Source organism: Nasonia vitripennis, chromosome 1, assembly GCF_009193385.2.
Source record: "Nasonia vitripennis strain AsymCx chromosome 1, Nvit_psr_1.1, whole genome shotgun sequence".
NCBI lineage: Eukaryota > Metazoa > Arthropoda > Insecta > Hymenoptera > Pteromalidae > Nasonia > Nasonia vitripennis.
Genome location: NC_045757.1, coordinates 9,344,420 through 9,368,386, shown reverse-complemented (window position 1 = coordinate 9,368,386; position 23,967 = coordinate 9,344,420). Strand labels below are relative to the sequence as shown.

The following is a 23,967-nucleotide window of genomic DNA, read 5'->3' as shown; positions in this document are numbered from 1 at the left end:
CGCATCGCGACCATTCAGGCGTCGAAAGCTGGACTACGGGAAGCCGGAAGAAATTACCTCTGCGCCAGCAGCCGTGCGGCGACGGTGAAAATTCTCTCGTCACCTGGGGAAAAGGTAGGAATCTCGAGTAAATTGTTTTCCGCTCGGGTGATACGCTGCAACTGTCCAGGATCACGCGCGCAAGCGAAGATCATGGGATATCGTTGGTTTCGCATTTATATTTCGCGCGACTAATGCATTTTTCATCGGAGCTTGTAGAATTTTCCTTTCGCTTCGATTTTTAGCACAACGCAATAAATGTTTTTCAGATCATTTATTGTGCGTAACCGTTTTATTTGTTATCTAATTTAACAAAACATTGTCAAATTACGTATGAGAACGAATTTGTCGTTTCCCAGGTATTGTATAAATATACATAAAAAAGGTCATGAATGTTAAGTATTAATAAATCAATCTCACTTAATTGGCGACTGATGTATGCATTTCCGAATTGCATTTATTCATTAACTAAATGTAAATTAAATACCTACCCTCAGAGTCTTATGCGCGTTCAATGGAATGTATAAAAGTAGGTCACATCTGCACTTTCCCAGCAACAACAAACAAAATAGTCCTTGACGAAAAAAGTAAAATTAATTAATGCGTGTTATTTCGATCGAATATTATTTCAGTACAACGATTTATGCCGACCTTTTGTTTGAAAAGTAATATAGTTTTCGAATTTGTATTTCATGTAATTAGGCAAATCCGAATAATTTTGCATTGCGACATGGCGACCGATTCGGTAGGCACGGTGTGAATATTCTCATACTAATTGGCGCTGACAATGTAATAGTCGATACTGACTGTTCCGAACAAACCAAATCAATGCAATGACCTAGTATTGGTATCCCTTTGTCGCTGAATAATTTAATACGCAAACCATGCGAGCGATGACGATTTTACAAAATTATTTGTAATAGCGATCGATAACTCAACATATTTTTAACAAAAGTTTGGTATAACATGCTAAGCTTCCCTGGTAGAAATATTAACGGTTAATAAGCTAAATTTTAAGACACTTAGCTAAGTTGTGGTTAACGATTTAACTAAATAAGCGTTTATCCGTTATAAATGCATAGATATGACGCATTAACTCATGATAAAACGATACTTTTGCTTGAAATTTGTCAAATGACTGTTATAATCCAAAAATTGTAGAAAAATACATTACAATCGTAAAAAATCTAAATATTCGTAATAAGACATATATACGTTTTAATGACAAAAAAAGGGAAAAACAATGTTTAACTTAATAATAATACTGATGTGGTATTATAGATACGCATCACTAAAATATTAGTACAATATTTTAATTAATTTTTTTACATTAAAATTTGATAAAACTGGCCAATTAAACTTAACTTTTTAACGAATTTTAAACGTTAATTTTCTACCAGGGTTGTTTTATGAAAATAATGATTTAATAAAATAAACTTGCAGTTTATATCCATAGAAGTAGTTATTGAACCAAAAAAATATTACAATATGTTCGAGACCCTCAAGTCACTAATAATACAATTATGAATATAACAATAGAGATATCTAATACAGCACGAAGATTTTGAAACAAACTTGCACACATAAACGAGCATTATACTCGAGCTCGTCAGCACTGCAACCAATGTCGACAACTATACTAACGAACGTCATCTCGAATATGCTGCTCGCGGAAAGATTAAGTTCGTTAGACCGATGCACGGTGTACACGCTCGTTTGTTGCCTTTAATTAATAAATGCTGCAAACGTGCAAATAATTGACGAGGAAAATATGATACGCATACTATGGAATTTTGTTGTATACGTGATTTAGTGATTTAGTGTGATGAGTGCATACTCCGTTATGCAATAAAAAAATTTACCTATAAGATTGACATTATATTATCGAAACATTTAAAAAAAATGTCTGTCTTATCGGAATTAAGGTCGCGATATTATAGGTAAATAAGCAGTATTTGTCACTGGTTTTTCAGGTAATGCGTTAACAGCAAGTTCCAGTGGTATTTCTGAAAATTAGCTTATAACTCGAACTTCGAGTTTCAATTTCTACTTCTGTGACTTGAGCACGCTAACACGCACGCAAGAGTATCGAGAAATCGCAATGTAAATGAACTAGAGCGAATTAGGCCTGAATTGTCCGGTACTAGAGACTTTTTGCTACGGATAATTAGCAGCTTGACTCGCGAGTTCCACTGGAAAATCGAAGCGTGACTCGTGCGACAGCACTGCAACAGAACTGCAGGTTATAATGAAACGAAAACAGAGAGGTACAAAGCGAAATTGCCGAAGTTCGAGGAAAAGCAATGAACCGTTACACACTAGTTAATATTATTGTACGTTGGGGTTTTTCGATCTATCAAAAATTCTGATAATATCCTAACTACAAATATTTTGGATTTTCCAACTTATTGCACTACCAATTCAATCAGTTCATTGATTTTACAATCAATATATTGAACTTCAACCGAAAAATCTTGGTTGATTCACTTTTTCCCTAACATACACCCTAACATTTTTTTTTCCCTAACATACCCTTATATACAATAAATTCAAAGTAAAACACAACAAAGTGGCCCTGAATGCGTCATGAAATCGTTATACGGCAATAAAGTCCCGACAATATGAAGAGGATCGACGAGACCGATAAATAAACTCGCGCGATAGCGGGAAAGGGCGACGGATAGCCCGCGGCTTGAAAATTACGCTCTTACCGCAAGCGGGCGCTATATAATATTCATTGTTTCGAGCGACAGGAGCGCACGCGCGCCTATACGCGGGGATTGATTGTGTTTATCTTTCATTAAAACAGCGGGCTAAAGGGGAAGGATCTGTTAATTTTCTAAATAATGAATCGTGCGGCGGTATTTGAAGGGAGACTAAAAAGAACTGAAAGAACCGATGTTAGAGGCTTGTGTTAGCTTGACTCGTTCCCCAGTGAATTGTGTTTATTATTTAGGCATACAATTCTTAATACGAAGGATTTTTTCTTTTGGCAGCTACCTCGATTTTATTTATTATTGCTTAACACCGTTGGCACATCGCTCGTACTTTTTCTAATCACTTGTACACGTGTCACAAATATAGCGTTGAGTTTTTATTTAAAACATTATTTGTTAATCTATTTAGCTGAGAAGCTATTCAGAAAGAAAATCAAATCAAAATACTAATTAAAAAAGCGTACTGCTATTACTGTAGCCATTGCAAATTGATATTGAAATATAGCAATGAAGTCATTTAAAGCGATAATAATTATCACAAAGCACTGAAGCAAAGCTTCTCAACTGCCAGGTGCAGCCATCTCCCGTCCAAGCCATGTATTAGGATTCAATTTGATGTTCTACCCGTCAGATAGCGCTATAGACGCGCGGTGCGGCGCGAGTTATGAATCGTTCATTCAAGAATGCGCTGCTGAATGAACAGTCAATGAGCCGTGCGGCACCGACTACTTTTATGAATTTAATAACTACATAGGATCGAATCATGAGACCTCTGAAAATTCCGATAATAATCCATAAAATATTTACGTGCAATTGATAAGTGCATTAAGAAAATTTCGTTGTCTAGCTGTCCTTAGATTTTTTCTTATTATCAATTTGAAATTACTGGATCCCTGTAACACTATAAGGCGATTCAGTTTGCACGGTTATTATTTACCGGACACTAGTTAATAACTATGTCTTGCAAAAACGTAAATTTGTCTACAGTAATATGTTCTGTATAAGTGAAGAGAGAGAGAGAGAGAGAGAGAGAGAGAGAGAGAGAGAGAGAGAGCTAGGGAGAGGGAGAAAGTACCACCAAGCAAATTAAGTCCTCAATTCGATGCAAAGATCACTTCCGCCCCGATGATCTCATATAGCCCTCTTGCAATTTGATTGAAGACGGCTTGCATGCACTTGCAAGTAACTCTTCTGGTATATGTAATGTAAAAAAATATATAAATAATAACATACACAATTCTTACGCATATTGACGAATTTGAAGCACATTCTCATGCGTTGATCTTGGCACTCGTATTAAACGCACATTCTTCTTTTTTCTGTATTACGCTTTCGGTATTGTCATGAATTCTATTGATGCACCTCAAAATAACAACAGCTATACTATTGTGACGATAATTACTTTTTTTAATAACTACATATGTCTATACATCCCAAGCATATTACAAATCGTGAATAACGAATAGACTTCGTTTTGAAGTATAACAAATTTCCGTGTTTACTCGCTCTTGCAAGGTTAGCGCTAAGAAACTCGAACAACAAAAGCTTTTTCATAAAATCGATCACTTGAAATCAATCGAACAAAGAAGAGCCCTCAGCTCGGCTCTGGTGCTCTCGTTGAGAGCCTCGCAAATTTAATCAATCAACGCGTCTCAAGCGCGGCTCGCAAGCGCAAACTCATTGAAATTGGCCTCATTCCAGTTCGATTTCTTATGCGCAGCTTCCACTTAGCGCGATCGCACACTGTCAAGGCCGCGAAAAATCTCAACGCAACTAGTGAATGTATGTGCAGCAGAGACGCAGTGCACATCTTCGCTGCACCAGCTAATCGCCTGCACGAGAGACAATGTTTTCATTATGCCGCGCTTCGGAGCGACGACCCTGACGAAAATATCTTGGCCGAGTGGAAGACGCACTCATCGTCGTCGTCGTCTCTTGTTTAAGTGTCTTTTTTCCCGGAGATGTTGGAAACGCTGCGTGTGATTTTGCAGCACGGGTTGACGAGACGGTGAGTGATCGGGACGTTCCTCATCAGAAACGAGCAAACGGTCGCAGGACTGTAATACAGTATCACGGATATTTTATTCTGAAATTTTTTTCAAGTTATACAAATACAGTAATTTCATACAAATCATCGCCAAAAGCAAATGTCATCGAAATAACATTCGTTAAATTCAACCACGCGCGCCCGCGGAACCCTTCCTATTACGCGATCCGCAATCGAAGCCAGAATAGGCAGCATCCACTTTTCGTCTCTCGCCGCCACTCGTTTCCAACCAAGCTCCCAAAAATCCTCGCCGGGCTAAATCACCCAGCTTGAATATCCCCTGCTACTCTCGCTTATGAATTAACCGAGAGCCGTGCGTGCAAAACGGGTGAACGTTCGCATTGTCCGGCCACGTTGTCGCGCAATTACTGATACGAATCGCCGAAAAAGCCGCAACCCGCACCGAGCGCACTTGGAATAAAGCCCATTTGGTCACAGCGTTATCGGTCGGCTTTTAGCTAATTTCGCGAGAAACGCGCGTTCGACGATAATACGTCGACTTTTCCCCTTTATGACCGTTTCGTAATAAAAGGGCCCGCGCTCTTTGTCTCCGCGCGTTTCTCGTTCGGTTTATGACGCTCGGGGCTGTTTATACCGCAGCCGCGCGCGCGCGCCGCAGAGGAGTTCTGCAGAACGTCGGAAATTATTAAATTTATATGGGCAAGTGCAGCTCGTGCTGTTGTATAGGATGCGCATCGAGTGCACGTGATTAAGGATGCGTCTAGCGTAACGAGATAGACGGTGGAAAAAGGGTTTGAGAGCCGCGTATAGTTGATGAAATTAGAAGAGTTTACGGTACGAGTTGAGTTTGACCGTTTTAAGTGCACAGTTGCGGGGCCGTTATATGTTTTTACGGGAGTTGCGCACGTCGTTCGTCCGTTACAAATTGAACATTACTACTGCAATGATACAAACTGTTTGCAGTTTGTATTTTTTTAAAGCTTTTATATGACTAATTCTTTTTATTTTTTTTTTTGTTACAGGTAAGGTTCTGGTAAAAAGTTCATTATGGTTTAATATCGATAACGTTTGGGATCAGGTAAGTAGATAAGAAGCATCTCATGAATTAGCACTCCATATATCAAATATTTAAAAGCGTAGACGACATTCAACGCAAACTTCAATCTAAAACAAAAAAACACAAGAACAACATCTCCAATTTCTTCTCAAAATATCAAAATACGTCATGCCAAAAACCCACCTGCCTTATTTCGCGTAATTCTCGCCTGCGAACACACAAAGCCGTCTCCCAGAAGCCGGAACAGCAGCGCGACTCCAAGATCTCTCGGCTCCTTAAAAGTAACCACCACCAAAAAAAAACGAAGGACACCCGCACTGCCTCGGCGAGAAACCCCGAGGGCGACCCGCATGGGGGGATCCTTGGGCCTAGAAGCGCGCGCTTTTATGAGTTCCGTTCACACGAAGTGCGCGCAGCGTGAGAAAAGAGCCTACGCCCCTGCGGCTGTTGCTCCATTCGGAGGGTGGATTGAATCCGAGAGTATAAAGCTCGTTATGCCTACGCTTCTGTGCGTCGCTTGACGGTGTGAATGTACCTATGTATAGGTATTGGTGGTTATGATTGCTGCGCTTGATGGTCGAGGTTTTTTTTGTGACGTCTGAGTGCCACTTTCGGAGGTCTAGGCTTATTATGGGTTGATTATGGTGCTCAGATGGGCCTTTCGTTATTCGTTACCTTAGGCCCTTCTTTGGAATAAGATTTTTACGTAGGCTGCATTCAGTTTGATAGAAAATTTAATTGTTAAAGATTGATTCATTTGAGCGGTTTAATTTAGATTCTTTAAATAATAGAATTTTTGACAAGTCCGCCGAATAACCCGGTATTAATTATAAATCAAAGTTAATTATCGCAGTGTGTCAGATTTTAAATGTTTTTAAAATTTAACAAATGATAAAGCAGTATCCAACTTACTTCGTTTTACTGAATTCGTATAAAGAAGGAATCATGACCAATCGACAAATCACAAGTATTCAATACTCTATTTCTCATTGCTCCTTCATCTCCTAATCCTCGCCACGTTCCTCCAATGCACTCCCACGTGTCTCAGTCGGAAAAAAAGCTTGGAAATCAGTCCACACACGAGAGAGATCGATAGCCATCTCTCGCAGAGGCGGGTGTGTTTTTCTTTGGTCCAAGTGGCTCGCCGCCACTTTTAGAGCAGCGTCGGCCGGCTTCCGAAATTCGAGCAAGCGAGCGACTCGTCGAGTGCGCGCATCCTTCGTCGAAGGTTTCACGCTGAGCGGCCGAATCGGCCCCCGTAATACAATTCCGAAAGAGAGAAGGCGGAGGAGGAAAGCTAGCGGAAGACGGAAACGAAAATCGGCGCGTGTCGCCGACACACGAGCGGCGGCGGAAAGTCGAGAGCTACTGGAAAACGGGCGTGTGTCGCGCCGAGGATGTTGTTTTTCGATGTTTATGGAGCGAAAGGGAGAGTCGAGAAGCTTTGTGGAAAAGAGGGAGAGGGGTGACTAATTTGAGGATGCTTTCGGATGAGCTTTATTGCTTTTCCGACTGTGTTTATTTTCGAGTGGTTACTCTACCTTGCATATGCTTACCCTTTATGTGAAAACATTTTAATTATTGTAACAAAGAATCAGTAAGAACTTGGGCTTGATGAAAATAATTCGCGTACTCGCGGTCTTCTACATTTAATACTCAAATTTGCATAAATCAGAAAAGGCGAGTCGACGCAATATGCAGAAACTCCGGCGTCAAAGGGCTAAAGCACTTTGCCCGCGCACACGCACGCCCATTGATATTCGCGGCGTAAATTTAGACCTCGCGAATGGAAAAACGCCTACCCGCGGCTTCCATTAGTTTTCTACGCGCGCAAGAATGCTCAGGGATTTCGCGTGTAAACACGCCGTGTATATAAACAGAATCGAGATTAACTCGCGTGGACAGAGGCTCCCCTTTATCCTCGCAGACTGAATTAGAAGGCGCGAGCAACAAGTCGCGCAATTTTTCACCTTTTTCGCGCGCTGGAGTTGGGACATTTCAAGGAGAAATTTATTTAAAATTTCTGCACGTAAAAATAACAGAGGGACTTTTAATAGATAACTTTGTATAGCATGAACGCGATTTCCTTCGTAATTACCTTTACGCTCGAAACATAATAACTCAGTCAATGACAGGTATTTAACGAGAGCAATCAAGCGCAAGTCCCTAATAGCCAGGCAAAGTCCAGAATTTTGCTGCATCTGATTGAGCCTCTAACGAGTCCCTAAAAAAGAGGGGGAAAAAGGTAAAGCCTGCACCGTCTGGCCGGTTCCCCGCTAAAAAAGCAAGTCTCTGCCCTTCCGCGAAGCGTCTTCCGGCTTCTGCCAGACACGCGAAAGACGCTGCAGTGGAAGAACGGAGAGCAGAAAGAAAAAAGGACGAAGAGAGAAGTCGGGGGAGACAGTCAAGGCGACATCCTGCCTTCGCTCGATCTCTTTTTCGAGAGGCGCGCGTTCGTCGCCGAATATGAGTAGCTACCACGATTTCGGATGGATCTACAGACGCTCGTGAGGCATGTGTTATTACTTGGGCGTTCTCTTATGGTTTTAAGTGATTTCTTAAGGTTTCGATCAGAAGTTTTCTCTTCGCGGATGAGGAAGTGCTCTTCAAATCCGACGTATCGTCTAATTAATTTTCATCAGTTGAATAATTACTATTTATATGCGTTAACCAAAGCTTTTATAACATCATCAATCGCAAGTATACGGGATAAAACGACAAAATGAGCAGAAGTCATCAACGATAAAACCCGATGCTCCGCAATTCCCGCGGAGGAATTCCCCAGTGGCGGTGGCCGCGCGATATTATATCGAAGGAAAATAATTTTCGCGAAACGACTTGCAATCGACTGCGGCGCGCGCAATACCCGACGGGCTGCTGACCCACGCCGGTAAGCTCAAAGGTCCATTAGAGCCGCTCCCTTCTCTCTGCGTAACGCTTATACCTCTACTCGAATCGCAATATCGTTGTGCTGCAGCGCTTTAGGTGCAGCATCAGCTTGCGAACATGTGTGTAGGCGGTGTTGATGGGCTCTGCAATAAAAAGAAGCTTAGTCTTTTCAATCCGCTGTCAGTGACCTCGCAAGAAATTTTGAAATATTATAACTTGGCCAGTAAAAAGTATACCATTATCAATCTCGAGTCGTATTATAAGCAAAGCCAGATCTCGGCGGCGTTTCTTGCGACTTGGCGGACACGCTGCGCGTTTGCCGTCCAAGATTCAGTAGCGTCTTTCCTCGGGGCGGTACACGACAGGCGCGCCAGGCCGATGTTTTAGTAAACTAGACTGTCGCGGCTGCGTTGCTTGCTTGCCTGTTTTACTGCTTTGCAGCCGTGTGGCGATGGAATAGCTGCAGCCTCCCTCGCGTTCGAGCTAGGCGCCCGAGACTCTCTAATAAACTTGCAAATGCCGGCGACGTCGTCGTTGGCATCGCTGCAACGCTGATTCAATGACGGCAAAACATATACCATAGGTATAGTGAGACGCAGAGCGAAAAGGCACCCGTCGGTGTTTACAGTATACAGCTACCATGATTTAACTGCCGATCGGGAGGTGTGTACTTACTCGACATTTGCTTTTGTCGAAGGACGCTTCTGATCGACAGCTGTCTACACTGCGAAAATATAAATTTTGAATTGTCTACCGTGTATATATATATATATATACACATATATAACGTAGAATTACTCAGCTATAATCTTGGCAAGTTATACGGGGCGCGATTCCTCGGTATATCGTAAAGGCCGATTCTCTGGATTGTTTATGAGGTGCCATTTCTCAGATAAGAGCGTCATTCCTCTCTTGTGTATATATGCGCGGCAGTATAGCTGCAGAGATGCCGGCCAATCGTAAACGTCCCGACGATGTCGAGTCCAGCGTCGGAGCGAGTTATAACGTCGAATCGCCAAGTCGCGAAAGAGCAGCCTGGCCACTACACTGCGCTGCTGACCGTCTCCTCCTTACACTCCATATACCGGCATACATGCCCATTGTGTGTTATTACGTGTGCCAGAGTGTACACACAATGCTGTATACAGCGCCGGCGAGACTTTGCTCCCGGCCGAGGCGCGGGAGAAAAATTTAAGTACCGGCTTTTAGCGCGTTACTTTTTATCACGCTTATATTGCACTGTTTACGGCCGAAAGTTAGTTGTACTGCGACAGGTGTGTGTGTGTGTGTGTGTGTGTGGGCGCGCGTACACACGGGAATTATATTACATCTTAATCGCGCGCCATTATTTTTAATCGTGTTTTCTTCGAAAAGCTCTAGCCTGAAAATTTAAAGACTCTGTATGGTGGTGTGACGATGAACGATGTCGATGTCCTCGCCGATAAACCATACGTCAAGTACGAGCGTTTGTTTCCAGGCTCCCCGGCATAAAGTCCTTTAACAACATAGCGCAGCCATATCGTTCATCGCGAAAGTAATCATCGTAAAAAAAACGTCGACGAGTAAACCGCGCTAACAGCCCAATTTCGTCAAAATCAATCAGCTAAATTCACGGCAGACCGTAAGCAACAGCTCTTAATCCGGCCGAGAGTGTCTGAATGGAAAGAATCGAACGGAAGCGGACGAGATTTTGATCATCAGGCGCAATGCGCGTACAGTGTATAGTGTGTATAGGCCGGCTCGGAGGCTCTTGGCAGCTTCATCAGACCTCGTCAGCCGGGACCAATCATCTCATCATTCGAGGCGGGCAAGAGCGCGCTATAAGTGATGTACGTGTGCGACGCTACCAGCGCTTGTATAGAGTACATGCGTGCAGCGCGGACCGATTCGTCCTGAGCCTGAGCTTCTCTCTGCGCGTGGTCCCTGACCCAATCTTCGACACTCCGGCGCACGATTATTTAAAAATAAACTCGATTCAGTGAGTAATTCGGTGTAAGTTCGTTTCGAGTTGTAATCAGATTGAAACGAAATTATTATTGACAAAATGCTGATCTAGAAAAATTAGCGCATGATATACATACCGTTGAGCTCGCAGAAAATCTCAAGATACTTTGCGAATTACAGACGCGTCAGTGTATCCACTTCTCAGCCGTGCGCACATCTCTCAAAAGCTTCGCAGAAGCTCTCCTTTTCCCGCAGCTGCTTTAATAATACCCGCAGACGCGTCAAAAGTGCGCCGAAAATGTAGCACTTCGAATGTAACCGAAATGGCATCATCACACTCGCGCCTGCTGTGCGAAATTATTTTTTCAGCGTCGCTGAAGAAGAAAATTCGCTCGCGAACAGGCGTTTGTGTGTATACTTACACACGAGTATATTGATACGCGGGTGAAGCTCTCGAGCGTCAACAGCTGCGCTGCAGGCTGTTGCCGCCGCGATGTCGAATGTTCCTCTTGCATTCCCGGACAGGATAGTTTGGACTCCGGCTCAACCAGAATATCTCTTCGTTCTTTCTTTCGCCCGCTGTACGTGTGTCTTGCGTTTGCGAAAAAGAGAAAGAGGGAGAGAGTGAGACAGCAGACGCGCGCACCCCCCCCCCCCGTGAATAAGTATCTCGTTGTATGAATCGAGCTTTTGAGATCTAATGCATTGAATTCGTGGTAATTCTGAAATTACTGCAACGCTAAGTTTATTATTCCAGCGTGATTCCTAGAAGAGATTCTTGCACAAATCGCGTGAACTGCGATGAGTTAAACAATAAAACGTGTAAATGATTGATAAATTTGAAAGGTTAATGTTGAGATTGCTAGTGGCTATTAATGAGAACGGCACGTGAGAAAATATGCAAATTCATCAAAATGTCAAGCCGGTGATTTAAGTGTCATGAGGCGCTGCCTTTGAAGTTTCGGAAGCAGGTTGAAAACAAAATAGCAAGTCTGTAGTATACCTTGAAGAAAATTTGCTTTGACCTTAACTCGATCTGCATAGTTGTCACTGCGTCTCAAAATGGAAAATGAATTCTATTAATTAATTTATCAATTTATTATATGTAACACTATAAAACCCTCTCGTAATAACACTTCCGTAAAAAAAAATTACGAATTGTCACAAAGAACAAAATACATAATAATAGCCCAACATCACTACAGAGTAATAAAACGAAACTTCCTACTTTTTTCTCCTCTTTACGCTCACACAAAAACTACTATATACACAGATCGCAACCTCAGCACGCCCAAGAACCTCCCAGCGCAAAAGAACACGAATTGTTTTAAATCTCTGTTTATTTCGAATGAGCCTGTCCCGAAGGAAGGGCGCGACCGCGAACGATAAAAATCCCGGCTATATAGGATATACACCTCTCTCTCTCTCTCTCTCTCTTTCTCTCTCTCTCTCTCTCTCTCTCTCTCTCTTTCTCTCTCTCTCTCTCTCTCTTTCTCTTTCTCTCTCTCTCTCTCTCTCTCTCTCTCTCTCTCTCTCTCTCTCTCTCTCTCTCTCTCTCTCTCTTTCTCTCTCTCTCTCTCTCTCTTTCTCTTTCTCTCTCTCTCTCTCTCTCTCTCTCTCTCTCTCTCTCTCTGTTCCTCGGTACACAGCTGAGCGAAACAAAGGCCGCGCGCGCGAGCGCTATTTCCGAAAGCCCTTCGGCCGGAAATAAATATTCTCCGGGGTATTCTTAGACGGCGTCGGCGAGATAAAGCTCCGCAGTCGCCCTGGAGAACGACAGGAAGTCGCATTAAGTCCGCTGGAGATTCGGAGTCTGCTCGAAGGGATAAAACGAGAGAGCGTGTATAGAACGCCGGCGATCACGGGAGGTAATTAAGAGGCAGTTTAACGCCGACCTAGACGCATCGCGGCCTTGTGATTTGGAGGAAACGTCGAGCGGTGACGACTGCCGATTGACTGATTTTTTTTCTTCCTCGGTTGCCGGAAGCTTGTTGTTTTTTTACGAGGGATGTCACGCTGATGGATGCTCGCAATTAAAAAGTCGTGGTGTGCTCCGCGAACGCAGGTATACTTACGTCGCGACCTAAGCGCTTTAATGAAGCAATAATAAAGTTATTTTTCTTTAAACTTGGTTTTCGTTTCTTTTGAACCCTATCATCATTAGCTATACTATTTTAAGTGATTTCTATGATCTATCAATATGAAAATAATGTTCGATACTTTTTATGATACCGGAATTGATGTGGGTTTTGGCTTGAGAATAAAGGAATGTCATTTGGGGAAGTAGATTAAGGGACAGCAGAAAGCACAAAGCGGATCCTTTTGAAATGAAGGTTTGATTATTTTTATAGAGGCATTTACATGTATATTTATAAAATCGTATATTACATCCATGAGGTTGGTCATTAAATAAAGAATGTCGCCAGTTCCGTCTGCTCGCGTCAACGATTGCGAGACAAAGGAACACGCAATATTTCTGCCGCGTCCACCCGTTCGTACATTCATACATTCGTAACTCTATATATAAAACAACAAAAAAACGTGAGCATATACATATATAATTTCTTTTCTTATTATTCGCCGAAGAATTATACAATATGCGATTTATACACTCAAAGCGATATCGGCTTCCGATTCAAAAAGACCTGTGATACATTAAATAATGTGCACTTAAAAAGGCACATGGTCGATACATAAATTTTCATCCTCGTCGTCTCTCACCTAATATACAGTAAACAACACTCGCTCAGCATAACACACTCGGTTTATATCATTGGAATCTATGCGTATTCGATACACTTTGCCAAATTTTCGTATGCGCTCACTTTCACAATCGAGTAATATTATTTATCAATTCATTTTTCCACGTTAGTGCGTGTATGGAAAATAAGAAAAATAATCCATCGAGTACAATCTTCTCTCGAGGTCGACTCAGTCGGTCGACGATACGATATCACAGACAGGCGTGTAGGTCGTTAACCCTCGCAAGACACCCCGGACTGACGTCCATCACTATCACTAAATTTCAAACGTTCGATCACGTAATTCAACGTATCACATACAATTCACGAGAAAATTCAGTCCGAGGTGTTCCCCGTGTGTCACGAGAGAGAGAGAGAGAGAGAGAGAGAGAGAGAGAGAGAGAGAGAGAGAGAGAGAGAGAGAGAGAGAAAGAGAGAGAGAGAGAGAGAGATAAGGTCGTCTCTTTGAGGGTCGGAGATAGACCATTCCGGAACGGAGGAACAGCTACTACGTTCTCGCGGCCGCGGCCGCGGCCTCCTGATGGTCTGTCGGTTTCGTGGGCAGCGGTCTGTTAGCCATCTTACTGCTAGGCGACAGTGTCAAAGTCGACTGTTGCTGCTGCTTCGGTTCCGGAAGCTCGGAGTACAGATGTGCCGTTACATCCGATGGATCTGCGTATTCGCCCAGCAGGGAGTCTGGCCTCTTTCCGGTCACCTTCTTCGAGCCTATGAGTGTGTCGCCGAGACACTTAAGGAAGTTCATGGGTCGCTTCTCTTGACCGTTTCGAGAGCCGTCCTCGTCATCATCCAATCCGTACGTTAGACCGTTGGCAGTTCCGTTCAGTTCGCTCGTGTAGTCACTGATGACGTCTGGTGGCAGTGGCTGTGGCGCCCTGCCGGCAAGTGTCGCCAAGACAGGTTGGGAGAGTCTGCTGGTGCTGGGTACTGTTTCGTCACCGGGTAATTCCGCGTACAGGTGATTCTGGTCTATGATTCTCTGATCCCTTGGCTCGGAGTATTCTGTTATCTGGGGTCTGGGACTCACCAGACTGGGCAGAAGCTTTTCTAACGAAGGAGCTTTCGTGCCGACGTTGACAGAGGGCTGCCTTGGCCCGGCTCGCGTTTTCTTCTGTTTGGGTCTGATGATGTCATAGGCGTTGCCGTCCTCGGAAGGTCTTCTGTCGTTATTGTTATTATTGCAGCTTTCCTCGACTTTGATGAGATCGTAAAGGTGCTCGATCATGTCCCTGGCGTAGCTGTAATTTTCAGGGTCGTTCAGCCTCTCCCTGAGCTCCTTCAGATATTCCTCTGTAAGTTCCTCGGGCAGAGTCTGCGTAGCCTTGTTTTCGGTGTAAGCGTAAGCTCCTCCCTCCGCGGCTCCCTCGTCTTCCCCGGTGGCATCTTGATGAGCCTCCACGTCCAGAATCCGTGTTTCCGGCTGGAGACCCGCGTACTCGTGTACGCTCAGTCGTGAGATCGACCTGGCCGAGGTGGCAGCCGTCATTCCATTGGCTGGCGAGAACCAGGAGTTGGCGAAGTGCGGTCCAGAGGTCAGTTTGGGACAGACGCCGCGACGACGCATGTACAGTATTCCAGAAGCCAGGATGACGACCACCAAGGAGAAGACCGCGACCACGCACACGATGACAATGATTCGCTTCTCGTGCTCCAGCTGGTCCGGGTCGCTCATCTCCACGTCGAAGTAACCTTTGTGCCTTGGGTACTGGTGTGGACCAACACTAGGAGGACTGACACTGGGCTCGGGCTTGGCCGGTGGATTGGTGCAGTTGATCCTGTTGGTCTTCGAGCAAATAGTCTGGGTATAGTTCCTCATACCCAGGTATCCCTCGGGAAGATTGAAGCAGTTGCGAAGCAGCTTGTCCACCATACAGTAGCTCGAGTCCATGATCCAGGAAACCGAGGAGTTGCTGCCCACCCGTTCGCGTACCCAGTCTTCCAAGTTGCAGTTGCAGGTGCGTTTGAAGTAATTGCTGCCCACTCGAGCTGCCGCAACGCTCTGGGAGTTTTCGACGAAGGTCAATGAGTTGGGTTCGGCTTCGTGGATGTGGTTGTTCGAGAAGGAGAACTCGAGATTCGGCGCCTTGCCCATGTCCGAGGTGACGGCGTTGATGGCGTTGGCTTCCAAGTAGCGGAAGGCATTGTTGTCGATGACCACGCGATTCCATTGGTGGAAGATTATCGAGTTGCGACGGAGCTTGTGGAACTCGTTATTGTTGAAGGTCACCGTCGCTACGGTGATGTCGATGGCACCTGGTTCCACGTCGTTTAATCTGAAATGTCGTGCGTTTTATTATCATCTGCAGAATGTATACGGGAAAGCTTTAAAAGAACGAAGAAAGAGAGTAATCCGTAAACAAACTTTGAGAAGAACTACGTGAAAACAAGTTTTACTACTGACCTAGAATACTGAATGGTTAAATTATTGGCGCCGGCTCGAAAAGCTCCGGTTCTGATCGTCGTCATTCTCACGTCGACGAACTCCAAGCCGTGGATAAGCGTTCTATCACTGAAGGCTCCAGACTCTATCTCTACTATGGATGCATTACTGATCGTCACGCTTAGAATATTCATGGCACAGAAGGCATCTTTTTTTATCGACCCCGTCCAGAGATCGTCTATCCGTATCTCTGCCGCATTCGAGGGGAAGACTGCCGTTGGTAACTCCGGGATTTTCACGCTTTGGAACATTATCTACACGAGAATAATAAATTGCATTAGAATCGTCGTGGCGGATGCGTTTTATGTTTGATTTTCAGACAATCACAGAAAAAGTATAAAACTACGCTAACCTTGGTCGCTGGTCCATGTCGACCGTGCTGCGGAGTTTCGAATTTGAACGCGTTGCTGGACAGCTCGAGGTTCGGCACCTCCTTCACAGTTATCTGGAGCAGCCAACTAAACGCGTTGGGCTTGATCGTCACGTGCCTGCAGCGAGATATCGCGACGCTCAGCGGTCCCTTGGTGTTTTTGAACGCGTGGCTCTCGAGGATCACGCGATTGCACTCGGACACCTCGAGCAGCGGGTTCGGAGCACTGATGTTCTGGAAGGCCTGTCGATTGGCCACCAGAGTATAGATGCCCGAGACGTGGACGCGCTTCAGCTGGGCACCGCCTGTGAATGCTCCCGCCTGGATGCGGAGCTCACGGCAGTGCGAAACCTCGACCTCCATCGTGTCTTCCGGTATCATGCCCTCGGACAGCTCTACGTCCTGAAATTACAAAAATGAATTTCGTATTAATTTTCGATACTTAATTACGATTTATTATTTCAATTTAAAACCAAATCATTGATGAAATGCTTCCTTCATCAAGTGCGCTGCACGGCAAAAGCATTACGAGCTAAAAGCAATACAGTTCCCATATCGAGAAATCGAAAAACAAAAAGCCACGCAACGTCAACAAAACGCGTATTAAACGAGCCAGCGCACTACTGCGCGCAGCAACGCTGGGAAAGCCTCTTGTGTGCATTCTTCGGCCTCGGCTGCGCAAAACGAGCAGCAGCGCGAAGGGCGCAAAAAGATGCACGCAACGGGCCCTTCTCGAGTCATCTCCAGCGCCGTTCCCTCGTATAAACACTCGAAAAATAAGAAGGGAAAAACGAGAAGAAGAGAGACGTGACTCGCTTCTGGAAAACCGTTCCCCGCGCGCGAGCTGCGTCCTCGTCACGGTCATCTTTTCTACCTCGGGTTTCTCTCTCTCTCTCTCTCTCTCTCTCTCTCTCTCTCTCTCAACTTCCTCTATTATACGTGTGTATACGTATACATGCGAGTGCACACGACGGAAAGTGTAATATTACAAGAGTGGGATTCCGACGCAGCAGCAGCAGACGTTACACGCTTACTTCCGAGGAAATTTGCCGGCTGTGCAACCGTACGCCGGTTATCGATTTCGAGATAGCGCGGCTATATCCTCGTTTTACGAGCTTGTGGAAAAAGAGAGGAGTTGTCACATCGCGCCGAGTTAATTTCGTTATTATCGTCGCGTATAAAATGTAATTGCGATGTCGTGTTGCGCGCGCGATACAGCTTTTTTTATTTTTCATTCGCGAGGAAACCGCGGAACGGGACACTGCGATCCTTCGCGCGTAATATCATCTCGCGCCTGATGCCGTCTGCGTTATGTAAAATATCATTACTAAAATATCTTCTTCGAGTCGTCGCTTCAGATTTTTCAGGGATATTCTACACTACGACGATATTGTGGTTATAGGCTCGACCTGCGCAGTCACGTACATAGGAACGGAGACCGGTATAGACCAGTTCTGAAAGTTACACGCACGATTCTAATTGAGGCAATAAATCCTCTCACCTTTGTGTATATGCAAGTTACATCGAGATTATTCCAAACCATCCAATTCCCTGACACGATTCTCGCTTTCGTCTACACGTACCTTATACTGTTCCCGGCCGTACAAAGCAGCGTATGCGCACGAATTAACTCGTCCTATTCATCAGACGTCGCACACGTGTCGAGCCTGAAATATCGAATCGCGCATTGTTGTTCTTGGTTGTTCAAGGCACCAGTGCTGTGACTTCCATTGTGCGTCTCGGGCGCAATTCCTAAGGTTATACGAGAGAGCCGCGTGTACACCTTTATTACGCGATCTGACTGTCTGTTTGTGCGATCGGTATCGGCTTAACGAGTTCGCCGCGTGACTCGTGATATCGAGTTAGCGCGATCGGTGTGACGCCTATAATCTCTACACCATAGTCGAGGTGAATTAAGGAATGAAAAATGAAAATATTGTTTTTTTTCTTCATATGGGATGCCGCACACGCGGTAAATTAGTTTCTGCTCGAGTTTTCCTTTCTCCTTTAACGGGCGCAATATGCATCAAAATAGGTTTTATGACTCATACGCGCGCGGGTGGTATGGCGAATTATTTAACAGTCGATTTAACGCGAACATTATGGCGTCTGTTCGTAACGCGGCGAAAAATTCGTGATTTAGAAAGGGCAATGCGTTACGCTGAGAGTATTTAAGCTTCGCAGTATTTTAACTTATGCATGGCTCGAAATTTATGGTAAATGCAACCTGGAATTGCGTCAAATTTAAGCTCGGATAAAAATAAAAATTTCACAATCACTCCCAAGAACGAAACGGCAACTTTTCAAAGTCTTCTAAGCATACGATATCCACCACTTAATAAACAATGAAGAGAAAACAAAGCCGGACGCGTCTTTTATCTCACGAAAATCCAAACATATCGTCGGAACAAAGCTCGAGGAATTCACGCATCAGCAGTCGATTCCAATCCAACGCTCATCATCGCATCTCCGAAGAGACACAGAGAAGCGATCGTCCAAGGTTACGCACACTGGCGAGAGAGCACGTGAAAGTGACTCACCGACGATCGTTCCCATTTTATCGGGGCGACTGTCTTTGGAGTTAGAATAAACCTCTCGCACTTCCGGCATAACTCGCGCTCTGCGAGCGGCGCGTTTTATTTATAAAGTCCGCCGACTATGCAGCCAGCCGTCAGCTTTGAAAAAGGTGCAGAGACGTCGGCAGACACTCGAGCCTCTTCGCTGCACTCGAGATACGCGCGAGGCAGACGCGTTTGCGATTGGACATTGCGCTCGAGCTTCGAAGCTATCCTGTTTTTACGAGCGGTGAATAATAAGCCGGAATATGCTATTCGAGAAAAAAAGGGATCCGCGTGGGCAAGATAGTTTTGTATTGATGAGCGCTTCTGAGAATAATCTGGTTTAATTTATTCGATGGATCTCGAGTGCGATGCTGTGTGATTTTCGTTTTACTGTTCGAGGAAATCGTTTGGTTTAAAGAAAAAAAATCGCGGCCATTGCGTTAGTTTTATGCGCGCTTCTTTCGGAATAACTCATTGTCGGCAGCGAGTGTGAATCTCTTCCGAATCGGTTTTTAAAATCATTCTCGGAATGCGCTTCGAACAAAAAGTTGTGAAAACCCGTGAATAATCCAATCGATTCTCCGAAAAATTACAATATTCCCGCCTCTAATCACCCGTCGCTGAAAAAACGGATTTGCATTGAGAGAACACACAAACTCGATTACCGCGCGTCCAACATCAATCCCGCCGCCGCATATTTCCACGGCTAAAAACAATAATCAGCTAATATCGGCTTCAATTATCTCCTCGCATACATAACCCACCGTACACCCCCGCGCATTCCATCAAGCTTCGAAAAAAGAAAAAGGAAGCGTCAGAGATTAACAAACCCGTATATACGCGCAGACCTGGCAATCAGCCGCATCCCCTACTCCGAGTTGGTAATTCAAATAAACAGCCCGTCGCAGTGGACACATATACAGAGAGAGACGTGCGGTATACACGTGCGTTTGGAAGCTAACCAACGCGTCGAATCGTCATAACACGGTGTCCCGTTGCCGCGCGCATTTCCTGCCCCCGAAAATTTACATAAGGGGGGAAAACCGATGATATAACACACGCGCGCGCGGCGGTGGCACCTACTTCTCTCTCTCTCTCTCTCTCTCTCTCTCTCTCTCTCTCTCACTCACTCACTCTCTCTCTCTCTCTCTCTCTCTCTCTCTCTCTCACTCGTCGCGTGTATATTATGCGCTCGGGAAAACGAGAAATATTAAACGTCGTCTACGGCGAGAGATGGTATCGGTAAAAAATGGGAGGAACCCGCCGCGCCACTGAGAGAGCTGCCGAGATCGGCCCTGGGAGAATTCATTTCTGCGTGGGAGTCGAAGACGCGGCTCGTATAAGATAGGGAGCTTCGCTGGATAGATGCTGCGCGGTATTATGGAAATTTCGCTCCTGGACGGGATGCATATGGGGAGATTTCGAATCGATACGGTCATCGGACTTCCTTTTCTTTGAACGGGGAGATGATTGCGTCGAGATCGAGCGGAACACTCGTATTTACATTTAAATTTCGTTTTCTCGAGGCTCTTTCACGTCGCTGTTTTGATTGGATTTCAAACAGTTTCATTCGGAGTTTTCCGCTGTATATTCAACTATACCAATAAACAAAATACAACAATCTCGCGCACGGGCTGCAAAGACGTCTCCATTACCGTTGCACGAAAACAAACATGAATCAATCCGTATACGCCGCGCAGCACCTGCTCGCCCCCCAATGGCAATAATACCTCGCGCGAATCCCTAAGGAACGCATTAATCTCAGCCCCGTGTGTACGACGCCGCAAATGTTTGCCCTTCCCGCGAGGGCCAAAACGAAGAACCCGAGACGCCTGGCATCATATCTCAATATCTCCTTCTCGTTCCACGCACGCAGACGTATAATGCGCGCAGCTGAAATCCTCGCTACCTGCCGACTCCGATCGCTCAAGGCAAACCTGTGCTGGTTTGAAATTGAGCCGCAAATTACACGCCGCTGCTCAGCGAGCGCTGTAAACACGAGAGAGAGAGAGAGAGAGAGAGAGAGAGAGAGAGAGAGAGAGAGAGAGAGAGAGAGAGAGAGAGAGAGAGAGAGGAGAAAACGAAGATGCAGCCGTATACAAGCTGCTGCGAATGTGGAACGAGAGCCGATGATCTTTTTCTTTATGCTAGTAGCTCTCGGGAGTTATGTAAATACGCGAGGCACCGTCGTTGCGGCGCGTATTACGATTTGCCTTAATGGCGAGATGGTGTTTATGGTAGATTGTGAGCAGCGTTGCGGCTTGTATACGTTGTGTAGGTGAAATGATAGGAGCCGCTTATTGGAATCATCTCTGATTGCGAGGATTATGGATTTTTTGCTTGTCGTCGGTAACGCGACGCTGAGAGGATTCTTAGCTCTTTTTCCGAGCCGGCATTGAATTTATGGTTATTGTGTAAATTTTATGCGCGCAATCATCCTTAACTTTCAGAAACACGATGCCTCTCGCCCCGAAAAAAGAGCTTATATCCCTCGTGCTACTTAACGCCGTCCCTTTCATTACGCGTCATTGTAAATCATTTCTTTAAAAACTGTCACCGTGGATAGCGCGCTCCTCGTCGTGATTTACGTTACGCAATAATGCCCCAGAGCGGTATAATTATTATTCATTATACACCTCCCGTAAATTCCCAATTGATCATTCGGAATTTAACGCTCGTTAAAAATCGCGTCCCCGTTATTGCATTTCATCGCGTGTGTTGAAACAAATTTATTAAACATTTTCCTCGAATATCGTTATGCATATGCACCGCTATACTCGCTCAGCTCGCCGCGAAAAAGTAAAACAGAAACGCACGCTCGTTAAGTGAAAATTCATCATCCCCGCGGCGCATTACACGCGTTCTCGCGGCTTTATTTATCCTCGGTGAGCCTGCTTCAACTCTGGAGTCGTGAAAAGCCCCCCCCCCCCCCGAGTGTGAGAAAAAGCTCCGCTAATTCCCGCCGACTGAATGACTAAGTCGTCGCGCGGCTTCTCTACTTTCTATGCCTCTCGTTCGTACATATGTACATTCATACGCGTATGTGGAGGAGGAGGAGGAGGATGAGCTCTGCCGGTCTATTTCGGTTGCGTTTGCGCCATCAGCGTCCGATGGACAAAGGAGTCGAGAATTTTCGCGGCGCGAGTTATGAGTCTTCCTCGCTCTGTCTCGCGTTGCTCGGAGTGGATGTGCTCTGCGCCTTCGTTGTTTTTCGGGGAGAAGAGCTTGTCACTAATTTTTATGGCCTCGGGAGCTTTGTGGTCGTCGCTTGCGTTTTGCCGAGGGATTCGGTTACTTGTTTTGATTGACTCCGTTTATGTTTGCGGATTTCGGGAAGGCGGCTGCAGTTATTTTCAAGCGCGTACGCCGATTTCCTCTGATTAAACAATTTCAAAACCTCCTTTCCATTATACCGAGCGCGGAGCACCTGCAGCCTTATCAGAAGCCAATTAATTTCATAAGAACAATTACTCGCTTGCCGCGAGAATTCCCTCGAGTGCACCGTACGTTCACGAAAAAAACATTCCAGACAAAAGTGCCGACTTCCTCTCAAACGCAATTCTCACGTCGCTCTCGCAGTCGGGCGCGGTATACAGGTTTTTCGCTACACAGCTGCAGCTGCTGCCCCTGCATTCGCGAATTAATTTCGTGCTCGGACCCTGTGTGCGTGCGTACTGCTCTTGGCCTCGAGCCATCGGTTGGCGATCGTTTCGGCGCTAGAGACAGAGAGCGCAGGACCGAGAGAATGAACGAGTGCGCAGTAAGAGTCGTCGACGAGTTTCGAATTGATTTTTGGGATGTGTGTGTGTGTGTGTGCAGGGTTTTAGCGATTTCGATGAGTAAATAGAAGGAATGAGACTTTCATTTATACAACAGAAGAGAGAAAATGCGCACTGACGGACCTAAAAAAAGCTCAATGACTCGTCTGCTGGATTCGCGTTGATCGAACGCTTCCGAGAAGAAAGTCCTGTTGAATGAATCTATGTTAATAGGCCTTATTGTTCGCTCGCATCACGTTCGAACGAATCCTCGGAGAATGAGTCGCGCAAATGCAGATGCGATAACGCATTCCTAACCCACAAGAAACATCCCCAGAACTCCCACATACGCGTCTAGTATTACAGCAATTAAGAGAAAAAAAGGCCATTTCTCAACCCATCCCATAAACTCCCAAGCCGGGCCACTTGTGTGCGGGTAGCATATACTTACATGTAGTCTTTCTCCAAAAAGCGTGACAAATGGGCGACGACGAGTGTGTATATAACCGACACCCTAGCTTCGCGGCCTCATAGAGCGCTTGGAAAATCCGTGCGGGGTCGCGCAGCTCGTCGAAGAATCTGGTCGCTCTCGAGCAGCTTCGACGACGTGTCAGCGCGCGACGCGGGGATGAAATATCGAGAGTAGACTCGAGAGCGAGGGAGTGAGAGTGCATGGAAAAATAAAAAGCGCAACGTGCTGTTACCCGTCCAAGAGAGACGTATAAATCGTCTCGAGCGAGAGAGGAGAGAGAGAGAGAGAGAGAGAGAGAGAGAGAGAGAGAGAGAAAGTTTATCCTCGAGTTATGCTTGCACTATGTGTACGAAGCGTCGAGATGTTATGCAACGGGGGTTTATTAACAACCGATAAATCGTTTCGTTGAACCTTCATTCCAGCCACGCCGAGCCAAAATCCCATCCAAATCGGCGTTACCCGCCGCGACGAAACAATGCGCGCCGCAGCTCCTCGCATCTCTATAAGGAAACTCCACCTCCAATCGATCAGCTCGCGGCGGGCAATAAAAAGTCGCAAATAAGCGATTGTGCTCGGCGAGTCGTGAGGTGCAGCTCCTTATAAGCGAGAGAGCGCGGCGCGGCCTCGGGAGAGTTCGAGACGGAACCGCGATATGTGGCATGCCTAATCAAGCGGCGATAAATAATTAAACAGCCGCGGGAGTTTCCGAGAGTCGCCGCGGCTGCGGTCGCGAGCACTCGGATGAATTGGAAGTGGCGACTGGCCAAGCTTCGTATTTGTGTTTCCTCGAGAGAGTTCGGCAGTCGAGAATACGAGAGATTTATTTTTGAGCGTTTGTCGGATGACGCACAGTGTGCATCAACGATAAATCTTATCAGAAATAATGTCCGACGCTAAATCGAGCCTGAAAATTCCAACTTCGTATCAGCATTGAAAGGGCCTCGTTCAAAAGC

At 45.4% G+C, this 23,967-nt stretch overlaps 2 protein-coding genes and 1 long non-coding RNA gene across 15 annotated transcripts in view; 1 reads left to right on the top strand and 2 right to left on the bottom strand.

Annotated features, from left to right (window-relative positions):
* The window catches only part of LOC100120311 (E3 ubiquitin-protein ligase MYCBP2), a 216,214-nt gene that overhangs the window by 156,418 nt on the left and 35,829 nt on the right, over positions 1-23,967 (top strand). The gene's annotated exons all lie outside the window — the stretch shown is intronic.
* LOC116738474 lies at positions 6,724-9,361 on the bottom strand. The gene is made up of 2 exons (XR_004344411.1): positions 8,947-9,361; positions 6,724-8,853 (listed from the first exon to the last, which is right to left on the bottom strand). It is a non-coding gene; the product is annotated as an uncharacterized LOC116738474 (long non-coding RNA).
* Positions 12,972-23,967, bottom strand: part of LOC100679243 — a 29,245-nt gene continuing 18,249 nt past the window's right edge. The window contains exons 2-4 of the mRNA XM_003424977.5: positions 16,206-16,625; positions 15,815-16,107; positions 12,972-15,686 (exon numbers count right to left, since the gene is read on the bottom strand). Of these exons, the coding sequence (XP_003425025.1) occupies positions 13,904-15,686; positions 15,815-16,107; positions 16,206-16,625 (2,496 nt within the window). The 3' untranslated portion in view covers positions 12,972-13,903. The remainder of the gene's footprint in view (positions 15,687-15,814; positions 16,108-16,205; positions 16,626-23,967) is intronic.